At 47.1% G+C, this 12498-nt stretch overlaps 1 protein-coding gene across 2 annotated transcripts in view; it reads right to left on the bottom strand.

Moving 5' to 3' along the window:
• The window catches only part of HEG1 (heart development protein with EGF like domains 1), an 83191-nt gene that overhangs the window by 24774 nt on the left and 45919 nt on the right, over positions 1–12498 (bottom strand). For both annotated transcript variants that reach the window (XM_043875505.1, XM_043875504.1), the window contains exons 10-13: positions 11219–11322; positions 8270–8328; positions 7789–7949; positions 3703–3837 (exon numbers count right to left, since the gene is read on the bottom strand). In XM_043875505.1, the coding sequence (XP_043731440.1) occupies positions 3703–3837; positions 7789–7949; positions 8270–8328; positions 11219–11322 (459 nt within the window). The remainder of the gene's footprint in view (positions 1–3702; positions 3838–7788; positions 7950–8269; positions 8329–11218; positions 11323–12498) is intronic.

Raw genomic sequence — 12498 nt, 5'->3', positions numbered from 1 at the left:
GTCCCAGATGCTCAGAACTTGATTGCCTATCTTTACCAAACAAGTGAGAACTTAGGGTATATCTTTTAGTATGTTCACATTCCTTCTAGCCTCAACAAAGTAGTCATTGTATTTCTCCTTCAACCTTATTTACCTTTTAAATTAAATCTCATTTTGTTACAGTGAATTTTCATTAGGTGCTTCAAATCATTTTTGCAACAAGGTGGAGTATGATCATGCCCCATTTCAGGAAGGAGGAACCAGGCCCCGCTCCCAAACCTTTGATGACTTTGAGCAGGCCTCATGTAGGGGTGGGTGTGGGTGTGTCGCTCAGTTGTGTCTGACTCTTTGCAACCCCATGGACTATAGCCCACCAGGCTCCTCAGTCCAAGGAATTCTTCAGGCAGGAATACTGGAGTGGCAGCCATTCTCTTTTCTAGAGCATCTTTCCCACCCAGGGATCAAACCCGAGTCTCTTATGTCTTCTGCATTTCAAGCAGATTCTTTACCATCTGAGCCACCAGGGAAGCCCTTACGCCGGTGGGACCTTCTCTAAGGAACAAGCAGAGCACTCCTGCCTCCCTGGAGTGGAAGTGCCATGCCTGGCAGTCCCCACACTACAGCTGGGTCATGGGAGCAGGGAAGGCTGCCCTTGGGTGACCCTCGGCTCTGACTGCAGCGCAGCCACATGGACTGCAGGTGCCCCAGTGACTCATCCCCGCCCATCTCAGCCCCAAGGCAGGCTGAGGTCACACCAGTCTGTTCTATTCTGAACATTTCTTCCTGGAAATGTTTTTACATCAGATCTACCCACCCAACCCTCATTTGCTGGGTAGGAGCTTTCCACGCCAAGGCTGTCATCCACCCAGATGAAAGGTCCATGTGTTGTCCTGCCTGTGAGCTGATGGGCTGGGCTGTTTTCACGTAGCTTCATAAGTGGCCTGGCTTTCCATAGTTCAGATGGGCTCATTCAATCATTCATCAAAGACCGACTGCTACCATGGGCTGCCCTCGGGCTCTGGGAGGGAAGCCTTGTCACAGGGCACTCCAGTGCGCCTGAAGACCCAGCTCCTCATCTCCATTACCCTAAAGGGACCCTCACCCACACAGCACTGAAGATGAAGTGAATGTGGCAGTACTCATATATGCCCAAAGTGGGCTCCCCCTATTGATATGAACATAAGAAAATTCAGGCCTTCTGGCCTTTTAAAATAAAATCAGTACGTGGTGGAATCTTTAAGGCTTTTTTGCTCCCTTGCAGGAAACCGAATCAAGACCTGCCAAACTTGTCATATCACATTTGCTGCCTATTATCCATTTGTTCCTTCAACAGACATTTGTGGAACCCTACAATGTACAAACATTTCTACAGACAGGCACCCACTTCCCTAGTGGCTCAGACGGGAAAGAATCTGCCTGCAATGCAAGAGATCTGGGTTCGATCCCTGGGTTGGGAAGATTCCCTGGAGAAGGGAAAGGCTACTCACTCCAGTATTCTTGCCTAGAGAATCCCATAGAAGAGCGCTGAGCAGCGCTGTGAGCTTCACACATCAGCCTAGACTTCACTGTGAAGTGTTAGTCACTTAGTTGTGTCCGACTCTTTGGGACCTCATGGACTGAAGCCTGACAGGCTCCTCTGTCCAAGTATCTGCAGTCCAGTCAAAGGAAGAGACTTGCTAACGGGTAGTTGGGATTCATCAGGACATCTGCATGATGGAAGGAAGCTAAAAGACATCCATGTGAAGGACACCTACTTTAATCTTACATGATGATTTGAAACTCTGGTAAAGACATTTTATATGAGATAGTAGGAAGTGTGTGTATGTGTGTGTACAACAAAAAACAATATGCAGTTGCTAATATGCAACTGTTAATTGTAGAGATTTAGAAAACACACACCCACATGCCTTTATCCTCAATTTACACCAGGGATTTACCCAGATTTGAGGTGTCCTAAAGAGTACTCCTTTTAACCATCCCTGTTGCTCCAGCACCAATGGCCAGAAGATGTCACTGTAACCCCTCAGAACCCAGCCATGGGTCTGTGGCCCAAGGAGCTCCAGGATCATCATAGAGCCCTGATGGTCACGGATGAAAATCTAACCAACAGGATGCCGCAGAAACCAGGCTGAGTAGGGCCTTGGCTGTAAGTCCAAGAGCTAACCACGGCTTCCTTATTCCGATTCTTGGGTCACTACTTAATACACATAACTTTGCTGGTGCCTGTGTCACCATCTGGTAAATCTTCGGCAGCTCTGCTACTGCTAACGCTAGTCTGTAGGTGACACAATTAGGAAATTGCCAAGAGAGGTAAATGACTTGGGCCAGTCAGAAGCAGAGGTGGCAGGGCTACTCTTGAGACCAGCTGAAATTGCACAGGCCCTGCGTACAGAAGCCACCACTCCTCAGCCCCCAGGGGCCACACAGCCCCCAGCTGTGGATGTCAGCAGAGGCCACCAGCCCGCCCAAAGTGGGCTCGGTGCCCCAGTTAAGACAGGCCAGGAGCACTGTGCATGAAACCAGGTAAGAAGGAACTAGGAAGCAGCAGCTCCACATCAAAGTGATAGACTGACGCGGTGCTGAGCGTGCCCTGAGCTTCAGCATCAGGCCCGCTGCCCCGCAGAGTGGGCCCTCCTCCTCAAACCCCGCCCAGGGTTGCATGCAGAGCCGGGACGGTGCACTTTTAAAGTGCCTAAGTCAGAGGGTCCGAAGCTCAGGATACCGCATTGCCCTGAGATGCATTTTTATCCTCTCCTCTAACAGGAAGTCCTGACAGAAATGAGTGGCACGTCACCCTTCCCTAGGACACCATCTTTACTCAGATTCCGGTGCATCTGCCACTGGCAGGTGTTGGCCGAGCAGGAAAACTGGGCCACACATGTTCTCATGTGATGTGAGGCCTGAGGCTGCATGACACCTTTATGCTGCCAGCTTTCCTGTGACTGTGAATTGCAGCAGGCTTTTATAAGTCAGGGTATCCAGTGCTCTGTATTTTAATTCATTTTATTTTAAAGCAGTATTCATGCACTGTATTCAATGAACAGCCAATATCTGAAACTGGATGAATTTAATCCTCACCCAAGAGGTTAGCAGAATCAGGTTTCTGACATAAAATCTTTAAAACCAGAACCCACTGGTTCAACAATAACCTGGGTAAAACACAAGAGCAAATGCTGATGGCTTACAAAGTACCTCCATAACCACTGCCTCTTTAATTCCTAGAATATCTGATGATGTCTCACTGCACCCATTGCACAGAAGAGGGAACTCAGGCTCAGCCAAGCAAAGTGACTTGCCCTAGATGATAGAGGATGGGTAGGCAGAAGAGGGTTCTGACTCAGGTCTCCCAAGCTGCCAGCTACTGCTAAAGGGTACACCCCTGCCTTCATGCTGGTATTTCCATTTTAAAAGATTAGCAGACAATAGAATAAAGCTTTAGGAATTAAAACAGTAATTTTTCTAACTTCCTCTAAGTAGGAAAAAAAAGAAAAGGCCTGGCCACCCCAGGCATTCCATTCTCTTTTCTTTTCCTTTGAATCTGATTGGCCAGACCAGTGCGCACCAGTCAGAGATAATGCTATTATTCCAAGGAGATAACATATTCAACCCTGCTGGGAGCCAAACAACCAGGACCAGTTACCCCCAGATTAGAACGGTCACCCCCAGAGCAGAAAGAAGCCCCTCCCCCATCCCTCGGGCCCCAGGCCCCAGACCAGCCGCTACCTCGACAGGAGTGGTCCATCTTGTTGAACTGGAAGTAACCGGACTTGCACTGGCACAGCGCGACCCCGTCCAGATCGGTGCAGATAGAGGTCTCCTTGTCACATTCTGGAGTCTTCCGCTTGCACAAGCTGCCCGCTGAAATGGAAAAAAAAGACAGTGAAACAAAACAAAACCTCCTCCATGTCAAACATTAAGATGCATGCACTTTCTATTTCAAGAGGCTCAGAGAACAGTTTCCAAAAGAGCCTGCGTGGAGCACACTTCTCTCAGGGTGCCCTTCTGTGCTGCCTTCTTCCACTCCTTCCCCGGGGCTGGCCCAGCCTGTTACCAAGTTTACACAGCGTGCCACAGGGAAAAAGCAAACCCAGAAGAAATGGGGTACCATCCCCAGCTCCAGCGTCCCCTGCAAACACTGCCCCCAATAGGTGGGGTCCTCTGCATCTTCTCACTCAAGGGCTGTAGTGGAAAACCAGTACAAACCCAGAAAGCATGCCCCTGCCCTCTCAGGGAAGAAGACCTGTCTTAGTCCGCTGCTGCCAAGCAGACTTGAGAAGAGGTGTGGAATGTAATCTGGATATCTGTGCTCCATCACTGTCTGCCTCCCCACTACGCCTGGGGCTGGCTCGGCTCTGGGTGGTCAGCGGGGCTGGTCCACACTCAGGCTTGACACACACATGCTGAAGGAGGCACTCGACAACCGGTTACCGGGCCAAGAGGACTCTTCCCTGCTCTGCTTCCTTCACTTTAGAGCCTCAGTTCTTCCATGCGTGCATATCCACCTGGCTTTGTCCAGCCCTGGGCATGTGGGCCATGCTCATTTCAAAGACGACAAAGAACTCTCTCATGATCATCAAAGAGCATTCATTGTGGCACGTGTGGCCCTCTCTGAGGTTGCACACAGTGAATCCTCACTTGGGTTGTACATAGCAGGTCCTCTGTGAGGTTGTAAACAGCAGACCCTCTCAGAGGTTGTATACAGCAGGCCCTCTCTGAGGCTGTAAACAGTGAACCCTCTCTCGGGTTGAACAGGTTGTAATATAGCAGACCCTCACGAGGCATTAAACAGCAGGCTCTTTCTGAGGTTGTATACAGCGGACACAACGAGAGTGCTTTTACCATCTAAGACTGGTCTGAACAAAATTGGGATTTACAGACAACAGAACAGAAATATAAATCAAGGGAGAGTAGAGAGTATCTTATTTACACCATTTACAGACTGATGTACACCATTGTTTTCAGTGGGTGTGAACAAGTTCAGGGTGAGGCTAGAGCTAAGGAATGGCCACGAGTGTACACCGGGCAGTGAGGTTTGGGCTCCCGTCTCCCACCTTAAGGAAAACACCAACTGATTCAAAAACCCAAACCAGATGCCTGCTCTTCACGCGGCAAAACTGCGTCCCCTCCCAACCTCAGGCAGGTTCGTGTGACAGGAGCGGACACCCACCCAGGGACCCCAGCATCCACCCCCTTGTCTGAGTCCTGAGAGCCAGGGGCCTATGGGTGGCTTGCTCACAGGGAGGTTAGTTTAGGACACAGCTTCAGCTCTCAGTGCTGAATTTCCTGTCTTTATCAGTGGAAGCTGGCGTGCTAAATCAGAACCCTATTTGTGTGTGTGATAGAATTTCCTTTGTTTATTGTGAAAGGTTTGTATTTAAGGGAGAAAAATGAAAAATGGAAAATCTCACCAAGCAAACTGTGAAGCTGGCACAGAGGGCGTACTAAAAGGCCACAATCTCTCATCTAAACTTTTTGAAGTCTTAATATAAAGAAGTACCTCCAGCACAAAAGGCCGTCCAGGCCAGTACTAGTTTGTGCAGCAGCCAGTCTGAGCTGCCTGGCCTGATTAGATATTTTCTGGAAGCCAATGTCACGTTTTCCCTCTGCCCTGCCCACAAAGCCTGCCTGCGGGCAAATACCACTCGCCTTGCTGAAGCGACTCTGCCCTGAATCGAAGCAGATTCCCTCGAAGGCAGGGGAAGCTGGCCCTGCCTTTGTGACAGAGGGGTTGCTGTCCTCCAGATTCTTAATCCTTTGTCATCAATCCATCAAATGGAACCACATATAATGCAGTTCTCATTTTAAGCCTGGCGATGTGATTTTTCTGCATCCACAATTCCCATGGTCCTTCCTGGGCATAACATCCGCCAAACAGACAATGAGAACTGATGTAAATCTAAGGCTGGGGCACTCCTCTGGGGGATTTCCAAGGACTTGAAACCTCTGGAGAGATGAGAGCTACAGTTCTTTGAAAGGCAAGGAAGTAGATGTTTTGTGAATTGAAAGGGAAAATCCCTCCCATCCAATGGCAGCATCCAGAGTAGCCCATGGCTTCTCATACGCCGGGAACAACCAGAGGTCAGAACCTGACCGCTTCGGCTCATCCAGCCTGACTCTCTAGCACTCAGAGAGGTGAGTGAGACACCAAACACGTGCTGGCAAAACCTGGAGAAGCCCTGGGAGGAAAACAGAGAAGTGAGGCCGGGTCCAGCCAGGAGGCACTCGGGCTCGGAAAGCAGAGTCAAAGAATGGGCACCAGCCCCTGCGTGGGCAGGAATATACGGGAAATCTCTATATCTTCCTCTCAATTTTTCTATGAAACTAACACTGTTCTAAAATTTTTTTTTTAAGTTTTTAAAAAATAAAAAGCATGGGTCTTTGGCAAGGAAGCAAGAGAAGACAGGAGCTTTCCCATAAGCAGCTGGAAGAAGGAGGGTCAGAGCATGGGCAGGGCAGCCATTGGCAAGGCCTTACAAACCCAAATATCTGGCCACTTGATTGGCAAGACATGAAATGTGTTTACTAAAGACAAAACAGTAACCTGATATAATGTTGACCATGCAGAACACACAGCGTACGTGTTTTATGAACTGAAAGGTGCCCTTTCCCCTTTCTGGGAAGGAAAAATCGGGACCTTTGCATCACTGGCAAGAAAAAGAAAGCCAAATCAGAGTTCCTGCCTCAAAAGGTAGAGCACAGTATGAGGGGGCAGGAACTTTTTAGCTAATTCTCCAATGAAGCTGAATGATAGCAACTTCAACTCCAGAATGTTGGGCTCTTTCTTTTTCCTTCAAGTGAATAACTAGCCCTGAAATGGGCCAAAGCTCTAGCATTTATGGAGCTTTGGCCAGCTCTACAGAGCACAGTCCACAAGGAGGGCTTTCAGGACCAGCTCTTACAAAGCTCTGGCCCACTGGGAAGGCCCAGGATCTGCTCGCAGACAGAGAGCCAAACCTGCTACCTACAGTTGAGATCCAGCATCTGGGCACCAGATGGGGAGGCTGACTCTGACTCTGCATCCCTCACCAGTCCTGTGTGTAGTAAAATGAGCCAACCAGAGCCAACTCAGACCACTTATGAGACGCAGCGGGGGCAGGCCCCCCTGCATGAGGAAGCACTTTTGATTCCAGCAGAGTTTTCCCATCTCGGACGTGAAACCTCCCTTCCAAGACCCAAATTTGCCTTCCAAACTTGTTTCTAATCCCTTTATTCATCTGTTTCACACCAGATGCTCTGTAGAAACTTTTGACAAAAACAGATAAAGAACAGAAAAAGAGAAATCACGGACAGCACCATGAGCTGTCTGGCTTCTAATCTATATCTTGTTTCTGTGCATTTAGAATTTGCAAACAAATACACAGGAGGATGGGAGACACTGCATATGCTTTATTTACCTAATGGCATGTCATGATGAAGGTTTCAGGCCATTGACAAGTGTTGTACATTCTGTGTGTGAATTCTACCTCCCCAGAGGGAGAGAGCCTTTCAAGGGAAAGAAGAGTGATTTCTGCTTCATTACATCTGCTCCTATATCCCTTCCAATACCAACACTGTAGAGGAGAAATAGAAACAGCATGCCAAGGACTGAGAGACTTCAAGGATGTGTGTACAGGATTATGTGTGTGTGTGTATGCATATGTGGGTCAGTGCATGTGTACACAAAGATATACACACACAAAGCCCTTGTGCTTAATGCCCATTTCAGATTTATGACAAGTTTCTTGGACCTGCACCCAGAAGGCCTTACACTTCTAACCTAGGTCTGTGCCTAACTGGATGGGGGGTCCTCCCAGAGGGCCCCTCTCTTACCTCTAAAGATCCGCCTCTGAGACCCTAAGAGCTGGCAGACCTCAGCAGAGGCCCGGCAGGAGTTGACACATTTCTGCATCCTGTCGGCCAGGTCGAACAGCGTCACGTTGGAGGCCAGAGAGAAGGTGGCTTGCAGTGACATCATCACAACACTGGACTCCCTATAGGCAAAGTATGAATGTTTTAATCATCCTAAACTGATATGTGGGTCCCAGGATTTTTGGAAAATGAGTGTCCTCCCCATTCTCCAGTGAGGGCCTGGGAGAGTATGACGGTTCCGTGACCTTGGCCTGGGATCACCCCTCGTAGCCTACAATGAGCTGACCTAACTCACAGATAGGTCCTCTTCCAAAAGGCTCTCCATGAGAAATTACATTACAGTCAAAACAGGGGCCAGTTTTGTTGTCATCACACTTGTTAGAATATCCTCCCCTTTCTATAGACTGGTCCACAAACAAGCACATATAATCCTGCTACTTACCTAGAAACATGAGCTGTGGATCGGGTATAACCAGGTAATGTTGAGAAACACACATTTAACTGAAAGGAAGAAGTTTATCATTAACTGTGAGTCAGACAAAAAAGCCTTGAACCTAGAACCAATTTCCTATTTTCAAGATCAAACAGGCATTTTCCAGTCATCGAGGTATCAGCAGGCAGCCTCACACAGGAGTGGTGTCCTTTTTTTCTGTTCCTTTCTTAAATGCCTTTCTACTCTTATTCTGTTGTTCCATGAGCACAAAGGGAGAGAGGCAGATAGTAAATCAGTGGGGGAAAATCTTGGCAGGAAATGATGTTCAGAATAGCACCCTTGGATGCAAAACATCTTCAAAGGAGCAGATCTTGTCTAAGACCCAGGGTTTCAAAAACCTCAGAGGCAACTGTTTATTTGGACTTTGCATAGTGAACAAGACTTCCTGAAAAGGCTGGGTTCCTTTCAGCTCCCTCAGGTCTGGCAGGTCTTACACAGACCCTTCATAATCTACAATGAGTTGACCTAACTCACAGATAGGTCCTCTTCAAAAAGGCTCTCCATGAGAAATTATATTACACGGGTCAAGAGCCCTTTTGTTGAGAGCAAATTAAGAGTGACTCCCTGTGTTTGCCTTGTGTCCTTGAAAAGAGCAGAAAATCCCTGTGGGGCATGATGTACCATGCCTGCTTCCCCACTCCGCCCATAACATGAACTGGGGCTTGGGGCTTCCTTTAGTGCAGCTGAGGGTCTCAATACCTTGACCAATGCAACCTACCTGTCTTCAATGCCTGTGTGTCAGACATATCTCATCCTTTACAAGATGGATTCAGACACAGGATGCTGTCAAACCCTTTTTGTCTTTGTATTAACATTGCTTTATATTCATAAGGCAATGATTTATTATTATTAAACTTTCCTTTTCCCCAGGAAAAAACAGAAATAGCACATTTCAGAACAGAACAGCATCTTGGGAAAGGCCATTTGAGTCACAGCCTAAATCCTCTCTAGTCATAGCCTAAATCTTCGTTATTTCTTGGGGGAGGGGATGTCACATCACTAGTAAATTATATGTTGATACTGGATGTGTGTGCATATGTGCTGTTGCTTCAGACATGTCCCACTCTTTGCGACCCTATAGATTGCAGCCCACCAGGTTCCTCTGTCCGTGGGATTTTCCAGGCTATACTGGAATGGGTTGCCATGCCTGGGTTGCCCAGGAATCAAACCTGTGTCTCCTGCATTGACAGGTGGATTCTTCACCACTGAGCCACCAGGGAAGCTGGTTGATATTGGGTAAAATTGAGCAAAGCAGATGGGTCACTGGGGACCGTGTAATGGGAAGGACTGTATCTCTGCAGGAGGTTCTTAGCCCCTGTACTATCTTAGAAGGAATACTGACCTACAGCCCAACAAAGAGGCAGCTGCAGTGGGGTGCCAAGAACACTCACTATAGGGTTAGTAGACATAAAACCCTGCCATTTAGTAAAGAATTTGACCTTACCCAAAGAGAGGTCTGGCCCTTGACTCCTGGAAGGTAATCTCTAATTCTTTGGAATGTCCTGCTTTTGTAGACCTGGAGGCCCTGGCCACTCCAGATAGTCTAACAGTATGACTTGTGCTAGGGGTTTTGAGTTACAAGGTACCAGCTGGACCCCCAGAGGGGCTAGAGACTCAGGTCAGGCTTACAGGCAACTATCTTGTTTTGGCTCCAGACACCAAGGCTTGGTGAGTCTGCCTGGTTGGCGATGCTCCATGAATACTGTATACATCATTGCCGAGAGGCGTTAACCCTGTCTATGACCTCACAGAGAGAGGACGACTGGAATGAATTTGAAACCCTCCTGGACTCTGCCCCATGCATCTTCTCTTCCCTTGGCTGTTACCTGAATCTTTCCACTATAATAAACCCTAATCTTGAATTTAACAGCTTTCAGGGAGATTTCTGAGTACTTCTAGTACATTATCAAAACTGAGGGTCTCGTGGAGATCCCTGAACTTACAATTGGTATCAGAAGTGACAGTGGTCTGGTGGATTGTTTCCTAACTTGGCACTTGCTCTGTGTAAACTCAGGCAATGTCATTAACTTCCAGAGCCCTCCAGGTTTTCACCTCTAAAGGTGTTGGCAATAACTCTTACAGGAGGCAAAGGGCCTGTCACAGAGTAGATGCTCATAGAGAAAGGGAACTGGAATCTAATTTTTACACAAATCAAACCCATGGTCTTATAAAATCTTATAGGTTTTGGCTAACATACTCTTAGCCATATAGAACAAGTAAAATTAAAATCAGAAATCAATCTCTAAAACTTATTTTAATGGCAAATTTCAAGTTTCTGAGCATTAACTCTTAGACCCTGGTAGCAGCTGAGAAGCAAAATACTGTCTGAGCTTCATTTCTGACTCTTCTCCCTTCCCCTCCATTTTTACTTTTTTCCTGACAAAAAGGAGGCAAGGAGGGAAAAAAGAATCAAAGGTCCCCAGATAATCCATTCAGTGAATTCTCAACCCTGGATAATGGGATTAATTTCCACCTTTGTCATTCCCTTGAGAAAAAAGCATCATTCTCCCCAAGTTCTGAGACACACACAAAAAAGTCACATAGCAGGTCAACAGCAGATGGGACGGCAGGATTCTCTAGGTCTTTCCTCTTTACCAACAGCTCTTACTGATACATGTCACCTAAGTGTGTGACATGGAGAAGAAATAAATGCCAAGGCATTGATAAAAGCAGCTCAGGAAGACACATTAGAAGAAATGCTTCTACCAGCATCACTAGTTCTCAAACCTCCCTACTATTTCTGAGAGGCCTTTAATTTTACCCTGACATTCGCCTTTCAAATATGATAGAAATGAACAGTCCGGGAGATACAGGTGATCCTCAGGAGGTTCTCACTCTGAATAAAATCTGTTCTAGAAGATAAAGGACTAGCAGGGAGATGCCTCTTGGGAAACTTACCATTTTGGTGATCTCATTTTCAACTTCACGGAGGTCTGAATGTTTTTCCACGGTGGTATTAAGAAACGTTTTCTTTAGTTTAAACTCTGTCACAAAGGTTCTAACTGAAAATGAAAACATAACCTGTTAGACCTCACAAGGTCAACCTGCACAAGTGTGAGCATCTATAAATCTCAGGGCAGCCAGCTTTCCTCCACCTCCCAAGATGCTCTCCAAACATTTTTTTCTCCTGGAGGGTGGAGACCACCTCTCCCTCCTCAGGGTTCCTCTAGCAACGTGAGCACCTACTCAGCTGAGCTGAAAGCTCAGACTGAGCAGACCTTTGAGTGAGAGGCTCCAAGGAGCCTTTAGTCTACATGAGCATGAGCTTTCCTCACCTCTCCAGTGGGCTCTCACATCTTAGATGCTCAGTGAAGCTGTGACAGAGAAGAGGTGAGCTAAGCAAACAGTTTAAGGAGGAGGGGAGGGAGACCTGGGGCTGGAAAGACTTGTCAACCCCTATAAAGCTTCGGATGAAGGAAAGTTCTTGCTTTCTAGGTCTTTTATCAAGTTAGTTAGCAAGCCCTAACTTCAAGGGTGTGCTCTGATTTCCTCTTCTCATTAGTCACCTCTATCCAATCACTATTCCTCTTGCTCAGAGGAAATGTCTGTTCTATCATTGATAAAAGAGCCTTCCAGAAGCTGGGTTACTTCCCAGGATCACCCAGCTCCCAAGGGCCAAAATTAACATTTAACATCATGTGCGTCCATCTTCCAAGGTCTTCTTCCCCCTAACCCGCAGCCCCCTGAGGAATCTGACAGTCTAAGGACAACCAAGTGGCTGCAGAGAAAGGTGTCAAACATCTGAAGCAGGACCCCACTGCAGGGAGCCGCCAGACTCCATGATTATAAGCTGTATATGAAAACAACCCATATTCAAGATACCGTTGGGTTCAGACACAAAAGGATGCAGCCCCATTTTCCAAGGTCCATTTTATTAACTAGAAATAAAATTCTAGTTAACATCAATCTGTGCTGATTGGACCTGAGGGGAATGGAACTTACAAATGGGTAGGCAATCAAAAATTAGGGTAGCCTGCCTTATATCTGGTTCTTATCTCCTTTAGATTAAATCTTATCTCTCCCTCTGGACAAGAAAAAAAAAATCTCAACACAGAAACCTATGAAGCTGCTCTTTCACAGAAAGCTTGCCTGCTGAATTAAGAAGAAGGCCCACAAATGAGCCAGGGAAAACATTTAACATCTTATACTTACTGTCTAAAGCCCTTAATCCTTATTTA

The sequence above is a fragment of the Cervus elaphus genome, chromosome 19 (assembly GCF_910594005.1).
Source record: "Cervus elaphus chromosome 19, mCerEla1.1, whole genome shotgun sequence".
Classification (NCBI taxonomy): domain Eukaryota; kingdom Metazoa; phylum Chordata; class Mammalia; order Artiodactyla; family Cervidae; genus Cervus; species Cervus elaphus.
This window is presented reverse-complemented; position numbering and strand designations above follow the sequence as displayed.